Source organism: Eptesicus fuscus, chromosome 14 (assembly GCF_027574615.1).
Source record: "Eptesicus fuscus isolate TK198812 chromosome 14, DD_ASM_mEF_20220401, whole genome shotgun sequence".
NCBI classification, from domain to species: domain Eukaryota; kingdom Metazoa; phylum Chordata; class Mammalia; order Chiroptera; family Vespertilionidae; genus Eptesicus; species Eptesicus fuscus.
In genome coordinates, this window is record NC_072486.1 from 83,574,077 (window position 1) to 83,587,542 (window position 13,466).

A 13,466-nucleotide genomic window follows, 5' to 3' on the forward strand; every position below is an offset into this window, starting at 1 on the left:
CTAGTTTTAAAGTAGCTTAAGGCGTGTTGGTATGTCTGCTCCTGGCTTAGTTACCTCCACCAGGGGGGACGAGAGGAACTGGAACAACAGGACCTGCAGCACCCTTGGTTGGACCCCAAGAATCTTCATGCCAGGCAGCTGTAGCTGCAACCATAACCATGACCACATCAAGCAACCACAGCCAATCAGCACAGCCACCACTACCAACCAACCAATGCAACCGTACAACCACCACCAACCAACACAGCCACAACCAAACAACCACAGCCAACCACAACCACAACCAGCCAACACAACCACAACCACAACCAGCCAACACAGCCACAACCACACAACCACAACCAGCCAACACAGCCACAACCACAACCAGCCAACACAGCCACAACCACAACCACAACCAGCCAACGCAGCCACAACCAACCAGCCACAAGCAACCAACACAGCCACAACCACAACCACAACCAACCAACACAACAACCACAACCACAACCAACACAACCACAACCACAACCAGCCAACACAGCCACAACCACAACCAGCCAACATAGCCACAACCAACCAGCCACAAGCAACCAACACAACCACAGCCAAGCAACCACAGCCACAACCAACCAACACAGCCACCAACACGGCCACAAGCAGCCACAACCACACAACTACAACCAAAAAACACAGCGAAGCAGCCACAGCTAAAGAGCTACAGCCACAATCAACTATAACCAAACAACACAGCCACAAGCAACCATAGCCAAACACCCACAACCACACAACCACGAACAGCCAACCATAGCCACAGGCAAACAAGCGCAACTACAATCAAAACCAACCAGTCACCCAGCAGCCCCCACCACTTGGCAGAGGCTCGTGTCCGGGCTCTTTCCAGTGCTCCCCAGGGTTGTGCTCACGGCCGCCTCACCCTCCACCCGGTGCTCAGAGACGAGGGCTGTCCACTCACAGGACCTCACCCCGTTGTCTTCGCTCTCACGGCCCTCACCCTGACGCCCATCCACATTGGGTGTTGCGTCTTCCCTTGCCCGCCGTCACTGGTCGGTTCTCTGTCTGTGTCTGATTTCCCAGATGTAAGGCACGAGGGCCATAGGAGCCGCACCTCGCGTCTGGTGTCCCCTCGTGCAGGAATCTGTGGCCCCCGTGCTCTTGAGAGTTCCCGGTGCCGCTCCCTCTGCTGAGCAGTCTTTCCTCCAGGAAACACCCGGCGCTTGGTCGGCAAACTTGGCTCCGCACGCTCACACCACGTTGCCTCCCCACAGGCACCCTGGGTGTCGGCACCGGGCGGCGCGCGGCCATCAGCCGTCAGTGTTTCGCCCGCTGACAGGCGTGTGGCGGCCTCCCACTGTCGTTCTCACGGTGGCGCTCGGATGACACGGGCTGTGGAGCGCCTCAGGTGCTCGCTCGCTTTCTGTCTGAGACGCGTCTGTTCAGGTCTGTTCCACATTTTGCAGCGGATTCATTGCTTTCTCACTGCGGAGTGGTGAGGGTTCTTTGTGCATTCTGGGCACCAGCCCTTCATCACATGTGTCTTCACAAGCATGTCCTCCCGCCAGGGCTTGTCTGCTCCTTCTCTCTCACTCCTTTTCCTGACGGCCCGCTAGGGAATTTCCGCACCACACATGCATGGCTTGCTTATCTTACTGTATGTGTGTCTGTGTTTTATACATAAAAAGAGCAAGTATTGTTTTTTGGTCTCCCAACAACCAATTTTTGCCCCTTTGGGGGTGATATCTCTACAATTGAGAATGTGTGAGTCTATAGCAGGGCTGGGGAACCTTCGGCCCGTGGGCCGTATAAGGCCCGCAAAATCATTGGGCCGGCCCTGCCAAGGCATTAAATGCTTGACCCAGTATAGCAGCTAATTTTGAAGTTGACAGTTTTGTATGGCCCACGGAGGACGTTATAAAACCCAAACGGCCCTTGGCTGAAAAAGGCTCCCCCCCCCCCTGGCCCATGGGCTCCTCGTGGCTTTGATGCTGTTGGAATAGAACCTTTCCAGTGAGCTGCCCATGTTCCTGACTAACCTCTGAGGTCACCACCACGTCCTGTCCCCGAACCTACGAGGCTTCAGTGGGCTCGGGGAGGGAGGGGTCCATGGACCTCAGTAGAAGCCAAGCCGCATCCTGGCGCCACCTGTGTCCTGCCCATCGGCTCCAGACCTGTCGTTTATGCGTCATCTTTCCTGCGCTCAGCCCCAACTCTCACTTCATTTCTTGCTGGTTTTTTAAAAAAATTCTGTTCTGAGTTTCTGATTCCAGGCGTGTCTGTGTGTGTTTGCTTTACATGCTTTTCAGGGGGTGAGAGGCAGGGTAGAGTGTGGGGTTGTTTCCTGCCTGTTTCGAGGGGAGGATTTTCATCAGCGGAAATGCTTTGCGTTTTTACAGGAGCCCTTGTGGACTTTGGTTGTTCCTCCTGGACACTGTGTAGGCCGGGGCTTAGTCAGCGCAGGTGTCGGGTCTGACGGGGTTGGGGCGAGTCTGCCTGGACGCCCCCTCTGTGGCCCCTCCCTCCCGAAGCAGCGGCTCCAGGCGGCCCTGCCCTGCGTCTCTCCAGCCCTCCCATCGGGTGGCTGCCCTGGGAGCTGAGCTGTCTCTCTGGTCTCCGTCCATCCTTGAGACACCCCCTCCCCCTGGAGGGTGTCCTGGGGCCCTCCACCCGCAGACGGGACGTCCCGTTCCTCTCACAGGCGGCTGGGGGCTGTGGTCTCTGCTCCGTGGTCGTGCGGAAGGCAGTGGAACCTCAGCCGTGGTCCCCATGGGGAGCATGTGCCCCAGAAGCACCTGTGTCCCCCACCCGATGGCACTGTGTCTAACTTACTGCTCCCTGGGCGCCTGCGCCTCCCCAGACGGCGTCCTCACCCCTGTGAACCACCGCAGCCCTCTGCGAGCCATCGAGCCTGTCTCGGCGTCTGGCCACAAGAAACAGAGTTTTGTCCTCTCGCCCTTTTCTGCTCAGGAAGGTACGTGACCCTTCCCCGCCCGAGGACCCTGAGCTCAGGCGATGCCTGCGCTCCTCGCTGAGCCATCTCTCTCTCCCTCCCCCCCCCCGCCCCCTCTCTGTTAGAAATGTCCGGTTTGTCGTTCCACATCGCTTCCTTGGACGAGAGTGGGGTTCTCAACGTGTGGGTGAGTGGAGCACACGGGCACGCGCCCCTGAATTCCCCGGTTCTGGGAGCAGAGTGTGTGGCTGTCAGGGACGAGGGTCAAGGGCGTGCAGAGGCTCCGAGGCGCTGGCCCGACGAGGGCGGGAGGGGCAGGCAGCTTCGCAGGGATGGCTCTGAAGCGAGGCCGCTCTGTCTGGAGCAGCTACGCTTTTAGCACCCGCTACAGCTGGTGTCTCCGTTAGACCCCTGCTGCGCTCCGGCTCTCTCATGGTAAAACGTGCTCATGCTCATCTCAATATTCTGTTTTTAGGTGGTGGTTGAATTACCCAAGGCAGATCTTGCAGGCTCGATAAGTGACTTAGGTAACTATTAAATGAAAAATGAGTTTCCATCAGTGTTTGCTGAAATGAATAGATTAAAGATGGTATTAACTACTTTGAAAATAAGTAGTTGGCTACCTGAAAAATGAACATTCCGGTCATTCAGGCTGCAGTGAGGAAAGGACGTGGGGCTGAGTGCTCGCAGCGAGGCCTAGTGAGTTCCCTTTACGTCTGGTCTGTCCCTCGGCTCCCGTGTTGTGCGTCAGGGGCCAGTGCTGGGTGGCTCCACGCTCTGTCCCGGGCAGTAGGTCAGGGGCCGGTCAGAGAGCGCCCACTGTGGTGGGACCAGTCCTTCACTGATGCGCGTCCTCTGAGCAGCCTGGTCCCGTCCCAGGTGCCAGGAAACAGGTGAGTGGACAGGGAGCGCGGGGCTGAGGGCTCGCGTCGCTCAGGGCAGAAGGTGCTGCCGGGGGCGCGCTCAGGCCTGGCGACACCTGGGAAAGCGGACGCTGCCTCCCACCTTTGACGGCAGCCTTGGCAGTCTCCTTGCTGCATCTGCGGGCGGAGCTTGTTTATGGACGCATGGAGGACAGTGCTTTGCCCAGAATTTGGGTTTCAAGATGCAGTAATTACAAATGGGAGGAAGGTATTGGGAATAGACAGGAAGCAAAGCCACTGCGTGGCTGAGGGCAGGTTGTGGCCGTGATGACGTTGAGGGGAGGTGTGGTGTGCGAGTGGTTGGGAGGAGGCAGAGGCGCGGAGGGGGTGTGCCCGGCAGGGCCCATCGCGCGCTGTGCTGCTGCGAGGAGAATGGGGGACGCTGAGTGCTGGCTTTTTATTTTTATTTTTTTTTTTAATTTCTTTATTGATTAAGGTGTCACATATTTGTCCTCATCCCCCCATTCCCATCCCACACCCCTCCCCACGGATGCCCCAACCCCCTGTTGAACTTAACCATTGGATAGGCTCTTATGCATGCACACAAGTCCTTTGGTTGATCTCTCCCCCCTCCCCCTACCCTCCCCTCCCCTCCCTCTGAGGCCCGATAGTCCGATCGATGCCTCCTTGTTTCTGGGTCTGTTCTTGTTCATCAGTCTATGTTGTTCATCATTTCCCCTAGATGAGCGAGATCATGTGTCACTAGAGATATACTTATAAGAACTGAATGTGAGACGAGCAATAATAGTTATGCTGACAGGCAAATGAATCAGTCTGTAGTGAGTTTCTTTCTGGACCAACAGTTCTTTTGAGACCCAATTTCAGTGTCCACCAGTTCCTCATGTGCACATGTCGGCACTGACCCCTCAGCTCTGGATGGTGGACAAATGGTGGTAACGGAGGTCCGACTCCCTCTGGTTTGGTCTCGGCCGGACCCAGGAGCACGGCTTCACCCGGGCTCAGGGGCACGTGGCCTCACCCGGACCCAGGGGGTGCGTGGCCTCACCCAGACCCGGGACCCAGCCTCACCCGGATCCAGGGGCACACGGCCTCCCCCGGACCCGGGATCCGGCTTCACCCGGACCCAGAGGCGCGTGGCCTCACCCGGACCCAGGGGCACATGGCCTCTCCCAGACCCAGGGGCGCGTGGCCTCACCCGGACCTAGGTGCGCGCGGCCTCACCCGGACCCGGGACCCATGAGTGCTGGCTTTTATTCATTTGTCTTCTGCTCAGTGTGCTGCCTGGTTCTGTCTGGTCAGGTCCGAAAGGCAAGGGCTTCCTGACCGGGCTCACCTGTCCTTTCCCAAGGCTCTGCCTGCAGACCCTGATTTCTTGGCTGAGCCCCGAGGGCCTTGCAGGAACCCCACCTGCACCTGGGGGCTCCTGCCTTCTGGTCTGTCCCCTGATGCAGGTGTGGAGCAGTGAGGCATGATTCCGGAGACTGGGTCGCTTGTCCTCACAGGCACATCTGTTCCTCGTCTCCCTGCTTTTAGGGCTAATCCCTGGAGGGAGGATAAAGCTGGTGCACAGCTCTGTGACTCGGCTGAGCGACAGGTAAGTGCCCCCGGGAGGCAGCCCCACAGCACAGGCCTGGGTCCCACACGGGGAGGCGACGTAGATGATGGCCGAATGCCTGGTCATTCATGAGTTAGTGTAAAGGCACATCCCGGATGGAGAGCCAGCTGCTTTTCTTGGATTAAAATGTTGTCATCTTATAAATCGGTGCTATGTGACTAGTTCTCATTCAGTGTTCATGCAACCATGAAGTTAAATAGGACTGGAAACATTGACATGGAAGTTTAACTGAGAAGTTTAGATTTCTGCTTTTACTCATATGACTTGTTATGACCCCAAAGTTCTTATTAAGCATGCAAATGTCGTCTTCAGTATTTATGTTCCATGTTAATCTATTTCTGGAAGAAATCTCTTGCCCTTGGCTGCAGTCAGGGCCACCTGTCAGCAGGAGGTTTCCCGGGAAAGGTGCTGATGCCGGCCCGAGCCTCGCCTCGGACAGAACACCTGGGCGCTCAGCAGGGGCAGCTTCGCGACTAGCTCGCCTGCAGTGCCTGTGCGCGCACACGGGGCCTCCGCTCTGGTTAAGGAAGTCGTCTCACTCGCTCGGACCAACCCCAGACGCTGCCTTTGTGCCCATGGGGGCCCCTGGGCTGGTGGGACCCCGGGCTCCTGTAAGGACGCAGACACAGAGTCCCCGTGGTTCCTGAGGTGGGCTCCCTGTGTCCCGGGAACAGCGCTCAGTGGGAGGGGTGTTCACGGGGTCCCCCAGGACCTGTGCCTGCAAAGGGGAGCGGCACAGGCCTGGCCACGAGGGCAGGCAGCTGTCGCACAGATGCAGACAGCCCCCGGCCGGGAGCTCCAGAGTGTCCTCACCAGGTCCTGTGCCCTCTCTCCTGTCGTCCCTGAACTCAGGAGTCTGAGGAGGGAGTGACCCTGGGTGGCGGCATGTCTCCTCGTCCGCCGTGGGTATGGCACACGCGTGACTCGCTCTATGGGAACATGCACATGCGTGTTGGAGCTCAGAGCGACGGGGGCGGGGGGTGAATGGTGACTTCTCGGAGAGTGACCCTGAGATGGGAGGTGGGCCAGCAGGAGCAGGACATGGAGGCCGGGGCGTGAAGCCACGAGACAGTCGGGGCGTGGCCAGGAGGCTTGCTGCCCGAGAAGGATGAGCCAGTGTGTGCTGAGTGAGGGTTCCCACGGCCCTCCATTCCTGATGGCGATGGGAGCTGTTCGGGGCTTAGAAGGAAAGCCGAGCAGAGGCGGGGACTGGAGCAGAGATGCCGGGGCCGGGGCCGTGGCAGGGGTCGGTGTGAAGGTCAGGGTCGGGGCTGGCCACCGCCGTGGGGATGAGGGTGCCTTCAGTGAAGGTTCTAGGAGGTGAGAGGGAGGCCCTGCCCTCGCCAGTGCCTGGCTCGGGGTCCAGGTCCCACACAGATGAGGAGGAGTGGAGCGGAGGCAGGATCTGGGCAGCGGGGAGGGCTCAGCTCTGCTCTGGAGTGACAGGTGACAGTGCAGTCCTGCGTGTGGGCGAGAGGGGCAGTGGCCAGATTCCTGCTTCTGGCTCCGGCAGAGCGGTTTCTGCTGTTAGGACTGTGCACACCAGTCTTTACATGAGAGGAACGGCTGCCCGTGCCAGGTCCAGGGTGGAGGTTGGAGCCAGGGGCAGCCCGTGTGCGTGTGTGTGTGTGTGTGTGTGTGTGCGCGCGTGCGTGTGCGTGTGAGGAGGAGGCTGGGCCCCTGAGCCCCGCGGCTGCTGTGGCTCCACCCTTGCCCGAGGCTGGACCCTGCACAGCACTGGGGTCCTGGTCCCTTCGTGAGAGAGAAACCCAGAAAGCCCGCCCCAGCCCAGGAGAGGGAGGAGAAGACTGGAAACCCCACGCTCGGGCGGGTGCGCAGCTGAGCCGTCAGCATCACGGCCGATGAGGGCGGCGGAGAGAGAGCACAGACGCTGCGCACAGCCCGCGGGTGCGCATGCGGAGATAATGGCACCATCTGAGAGAGTTCTGGAAGTGAGGCTTGCCTGTGAGATTGAAGGACGTGAATGTTACGTAGCACGGCATGTGAGACGTACCTGCGGAAACGCTCCGGAGCTCGGGAACAGAAGCGGGAGCAGTCACGCACGGGACATGTGTGACGGACGCGTGTGCTGCGCCGGCGTCGCCCTCCGTCCCAGCCGTCCGCTCACCTCTGCTGTCTCTTCCAGCCTTTCCCGCAAAGGCGACGCACGCTGGGGAGCCGCGCAAACACTGAATGTTAAATTTTTGCCTTCAGATCCCAATCACTTTATTGTCGGCACCAACATGGTGAGGAATATTCTCAACTTCCTTCTGGAACCCCTTCCCCGGCGGTGCTTGATCAGCACCGGCACTAAGATGGACTCCCTGTTGCTTTTACAATGTTGCCTTCAGTCACGTTGTGCTTTTGTCGCCAGGGCTTTGTAGGCCACGGCTCCCGGCAGGACCTGAGGGTGTTCCCCAGATCCTTCAGAGCCCAGCAGCGCGGCCCGCGGCCCGTGCAGGTGACCGTGCTGGACTTCTCGCCCTTCGGAGAGCCGGCGTTCTTGGTGAGAATCTGTGTAAGGCACCCGTTCCTTTGGGCAGCAGAGCCCTTGCAGGGACGGATCGGCTTTTAGCGTCGACCACTGACGGCGCCTCAGTCCCCGCACGTGTCCCCGCGAGGTTTCCTGACAGTCCCTCCCAGCGGTGCCGGTCGTCACGTGGCTGCGGTGGCCCCAGCCTCTGTCACAGAGAGCTCCCAGGAGCTCGGGCCCTGCCTGCCGGCACTCGGGTGCCCCGCGGCACACCCTTGCCGCCCGCTCCGCCCTCTCCTGCGGGTGCACTTAGTCCTGCAGTCGTCCCAGTCGTCCCTCGGGCCGAGTGCGGGTTGCTCTTGTGGCCTCAGAGCCGCCGCCTCAGGAAGCCAGTGCTGTGCGCCCACCTGCCTGGGGTGTGGCTGCAGCAGCCTCCGGACATGCATCCCCCAGCTAGTGCGGCTCCTCAGTCTCTCACCGCCTTCACGTCTTTGAAAGGCACACGGTGCCCTTAGCTGGAGGCGTGATGTTTCCTCAGTTAGATTCTGGTTTTGCGTCTTCGCCCGTTGATGCGCCTGGGTGAGGTGGAAACAGCACTGGGGAGGCGCTGTCTTCCCTTTCTGATAGCGAACACTCCGCGGGGGACAAGTGGGTGCTCTGCCAGGCCCCTACCAATCATCACCTCCCCACCTGCGGCCTCCCCACCTGTGCCCTCAAGTCCTCACTTGCCCCCATGCTCACCTCATCCCCCCTCACCTGCTCCATCCTCACCTCATCCCTCCTCACTGCATCCCTTCTCATCTGTACCCATTCTGTTCTGCAGCCTCAGTTCCTCACCTGCACCCTCCTCACCTGCACCCTCCTCATCTGCACCCTCAGGTCCTCACCTGCATCCATCTTCACCTGCACCCTCACTTCCGCAACTGTGTCCTCACATTCTTACCTGCATCCATTCATGATCCTTGCTGGCATCTTTTGTCAGGGTGATTTCAGATGGTGGCTTTGCATCCTGTAGTTAATTCCATCTTTACTAGTTTGCTGTCTTTTCTACTATGTAGGAGTAAATGTAAATATGTATGTTAGGTGTGTATGTAGGCATGTTTGTTGGCATGTATGGAGGCATGTATGTATTATGTAAGTGTGGGCACATGGCCCCTTACTCTCCTCAGTGGCTTACAGCCATTTGCTGCCTCTGTTCTGCTCAGAGCGTCCCTGGGGGGTCCTTGCAACTGGTTCCTTGCTCTCTGAGCCCTTTTTTGCTTTCTGGTGAAGTAAACCCCTGGAGTCAGCCCTTTCTCCAGGGAGTCCTGGCTCCTGTTAGGAAAAAACACGTGGAAACCAAGATCCGGGCAGTGAGAAGTGCTCGCTGTGCAGGGCACCCGACCCAGGCCGCGCCCGCGCAGGCCCCAGCAGGGAAGCCTGGCCCCTGGCGGCCTGACGCGTGTCCACGAGTCAGCCCTCGAGGGCACCGAGCCTCGCGGGATGCTGGCTGTGCCTCTGCCCTGCTTATGGACAGACTGAATATATAGAGTAAAAGCTTCTCTTTGTAGCTAAAAATTTGGTCTTTTACTAAACCAGCTAAGTTTTATGGAAATTTCAACCCAGGGATATATCACTGTGTCATTGGTGCAAATGCATGTATATCTTTTTAAAGATACCTTATTGGTTTTCATGGAGCCAATCTTAATGCTCTGTGTTTGAATCACTGAGATCCAACTTTGCTAAAAATAAACACCGACTGTGCATTCACTGAGTTCATTGCCTATTAGCCACTTAGGGAAGGGGAAGGAGTCCAAAATGTCCCAGAGCCTCCCAGGTGAATTCTTACCTTTGTGGTTTGTTAGGACAGATTTAATGTTAGCATTCTATGTTTCAAAAACAAAATGACATTTTTGCTGTACCAACTGAAAAACGCTGATGCTCTGAAAACCTTCCCGCCGGGAGAGTGGTTCAGAGGAAAGCAGAGCCCTGATCGGTCTCCCGTCCGCAGGCCGGCTGCTGTGACGGGAGCATCAGGCTCCACCAGCTGGCGTCCGAGCGGCCGGTCATGCAGTGGGGCCTCGGCACCGAGGGCCGCGCCATCACCAACCTGCAGTGGTCCCCGACCCGGCCGGCGGTGTTTTTCGTCCAGGACGACAGTTCCTGCATCTACATCTGGGACCTCCTGAAAAGCGACCTGGGCCCCGTAGCCAGGCAGCCCGTCTCTCCGGACAGGTGGGTCTGAGGGCGCGTGCTGCCGCCAGCCGTCCCTGCAGAGCGCCCTGGCTGTGACGTTAGAGCGTGGTTATGCTGCTTAAGGAATGTTCTGCGGTATCAGTGTAAGTAATGTTTACAAACCACTGTAAGGATGTGGATTCAGTTTGATCCAGAGGAGTCTGTGGATTAAAGAACCCACACGGCACTGTTTCCCCATCGTTGTCCTTCAGTAAAGGGAGGAAGAGGCTGGCGACTCCTTAGCCACGTTCGCTCGCTGGTCGCGTGGTCCCGTATGTGCCATTTGGAGCCCTCCGTCTAGTGTCTTCAGTCCGTGGTCTGGGAGTCAGCCATTGGCACCCTGTCACGTGGATGATTCCTCTGCCCAGAGCGGGCGCAGTCGCAGTCGCACCAGCGTGTGGCCTCTGCGTGGAGCCGGTGACGTGGAGATGGTCATGGTCGGCCTCCAGCAATCCCCGTCTTGTTTTATTTGTGGAAACTAGAGCTATTTCTAAAGCCTCTCTGTGAAGGCTTCTCCCCTGTCCTTTTCCCTGAGATTTTGTATTTCTCCTTGGTAATTGCCTGACTGTGATGGCTTGAGTAGCATGGGGAGGGTGGGACACCCAGTTGGAGAGTGATTGGAACAGAATCGTTTGCTGGGCGTTAGGGACACAGTGATAAGATCTGGAAAATACTAGGTGTATACTTTATTCTAATGATTTAAAAAACACATAATCAAAATCCAGACTGTGATTCACTTCTAAGCACATAATATGCATGTAGTTTATTCCAAAAAGCTTGTCAGTTATTTAATAAAACAAATACTTACTGAGCACCTACTGCACGCCTGGCACCAGGTATGCAGTGGACCAGTGAGTGGGCTCACGTCCTTGTGGGGCCAGATGGGTGAGGAATAAATCAGATTCCACAGTGGGGTGGGGAGGAGCGAGGAGGCACGGGTGTGCGCCAGGGGAGTCAGGGCTGTGAATGGGCAGGAAGGAAGGTCTGGCTGAGGAGGGTGCATCTGGCAGAGACTTGGGAGATGGGGTCTTGGGACGGGCGGGCCCACCAGTGCTGGGGCCAACTGTGCCTGACCCGAACCCTAACCCCCCACCTCCTGCATGGATGGTGGTCAGTCCGTCATCTGGGCTGAAGCTACCCAGCAGGGAGCAGTTCAGACCAAGGGAGTGGAGCAAAGGCAGACGTGATCTAGAACATTCTCCCAGACACCGCCTGCCTCGGTGGTTAGCAGGAAGCAGTGTTTATGTTAAAGAAGTAATAATATTCATAGAAAGTGCCCAGTTATTTTTCTCTAGAGTTTTAAAGGCAGGAGTGTAGATGAAGGAAGAACTTGCCCCGTTAGAGTTCAGTTAAAGTGATTACAAACTCTGCGCGCTGCGGCCTGGGCGGCAGGTCGCAACCCCAACGCTGCTTTGCTTTCTGCCCTCTTCGCCTGGATTCTGTTCGGCGCGCAGATCCGAAGCACGCTTTATCTTAGTGTTGTTTCCCAGCACAGTAATTGGCCCTGACAACCCTGGCCAGTGTTTTCAGTGGTTGGAGCGGTGGCCTGAGCACCAGAGGGTCTCGGGTTCAATTCCTAGTCAAGACCAGGTACTTGGGTTTCAGGCTCACCCCCAGGGGCACATGCAGGAGGCAACCCATCGATGTCTTTCTCACATCAATGTTTCTCTCTTTCCCTTTCACTCTTTCCCCCCCTCCCTCCCACTCTCCCTAGAAAAAAATCGATGTTAACAACAAACAGTAAGGCGAGGCCTGGGAGTGCCGAGGGGCGCTTCCGCCCCAGTTCTAACGTTGTCTGCAGAGTTCAGCGGGGCTGCTGTGCTGCCCTTGAGCTCCTCCTGGTCCCCTTGCCGCCCCTTTCTGCTTCGTTCCTGGAGTTTCCAGTTTGTGGCAATAACTAAGCAGCAGTCTTAACATGCTCAGTGGGGTAGAAATTCTCAAGATTTGTAATTTTTCAAGATTTGTTCCTTTGTGGGCTCAGGAGGGCTGAATTCTCCCTGCGCCGCCCCTCAGTGATGCGGTGACTCCCGACCTGGGGCCCAGCCACGGTGCCAGACTGTCTCTGAGGCCTGGACAGAGGGACGGCGAAGGGCGGGCGCAGGGGCTGCTGGGGGCTGCGGGCTTCTCGCCGGCAGGTCCTTCCCAGGCAGGCGGCCCGCAGGCCCAGGGCTGTGGGTTTGCCTGTCCGGGAGCAAGTCCTTCGTCCTCAGCAGTGACGGTGACCAGCGGTCCATGCAGCAGGCCTCCCGGTCAGGAGTTTTCAAAAGGGATTCTAGAGCCTTCCCAGTGTTGGCTTCTGTGCTGACCTTTCATTCTGACTCACGGCAGGGTTAGACTCCCGTTCGCTCCCCCGGTGTCCGACCGTGAGCCTCGCAGTCACGCAGTCTCTCTTCCAGGCTGGTGGCCATGGCGGTCGTGGGCGAGCCGGAGAGGACCAGCGGCGGCTTCCTGGCCCTGGTGCTGGCCAGAGCCTCCGGCCACATGGATGTCCAGTTCTTGAAGAGAAAGTGGGCGACCCCCGTGGCGGACGAGCAGAGGAGACTGCGGCTGCTTCTGCAGAAAGCGCTGTAGGGGCTGAGCCGCTGGCGGCGTCGGGGGACAGCACACGGGGACCCGGCCCGGAAGGGCCAGTCCAGAGGGCCTGTCACCCATGTGCGTGTGTAGTGTGTAGTAGAACACATGTATTCTGTACATAATTAATTCATTTTACAGGATGTCACAGCTATATTCCCAGTAAATAAATTACCATTTTTGAATGGAAACATTTGTAGTGTGTCCTGAACTTCAAAGGAAATACAGTCATGCACAGTACACTCTTTTCTGAGAATATTTCTGCTTATTTTTAGAACAGCCTTAAAATATTATCCATTCACTACCATATTTTATTTATTTATTTTTATTGCTTTCAGAGAGGAAGGGAGAGGGATAGAGAGATAGAATCATCAAGATGAGAGAGCATCATTGGTCGCTGCCTCTTGCACACCCCACACTGGGGATTGAGCCTGCAACCCAGGCATGTGCCCTGACCGGGAACCGAATAATGACCTCCTGGTTCATAGGTCCACGCTCAGCCACTGAGCCATGCTGGCCGGGCTACTACCAGATTTTAAACAGTCCACCATGAAAATGTGTTGCCACGAGCTGCTCTCTTAGTCATGCATGAACTCACGTGCAGACGGGACTTACTCAGGGTGCAGGCCTTTCCCTGCCTGTGGTCCCTGAGCCCGAGCACCTGCTGCAGAGGCTGCCCAGGGGACGCCCCGTCGGCCTCTGTTAAGCAGCGCTGGACTCGGCTCCCACCCCGCATCTCCGTAACGCTCGCGGGCAGTCGCT

At 57.5% G+C, this 13,466-nt stretch overlaps 1 protein-coding gene across 5 annotated transcripts in view; it reads left to right on the forward strand.

The window, feature by feature from the left end:
* Positions 1–12,849, forward strand: part of DYNC2I1 (dynein 2 intermediate chain 1) — a 77,527-nt gene extending 64,678 nt beyond the window's left edge. For 3 of the 5 annotated variants that reach the window (XM_054726154.1, XM_054726155.1, XM_028132570.2), the window contains 8 exons: positions 2,855–2,968; positions 3,073–3,134; positions 3,423–3,474; positions 5,365–5,425; positions 7,593–7,692; positions 7,821–7,952; positions 9,910–10,133; positions 12,530–12,849. In XM_054726154.1, coding sequence (XP_054582129.1) covers positions 2,855–2,968; positions 3,073–3,134; positions 3,423–3,474; positions 5,365–5,425; positions 7,593–7,692; positions 7,821–7,952; positions 9,910–10,133; positions 12,530–12,704 — 920 coding nt within the window. In that variant the 3' untranslated portion in view covers positions 12,705–12,849. Of the gene's footprint in view, positions 1–2,854; positions 2,969–3,072; positions 3,135–3,422; positions 3,475–5,364; positions 5,426–7,592; positions 7,693–7,820; positions 7,953–9,909; positions 10,134–12,529 lie in introns of those variants that run through there. The other 2 variants (XM_054726156.1, XM_054726157.1) reach the window with 2 other exon arrangements.
* Positions 12,850–13,466: the final 617 nt, after the last annotated feature.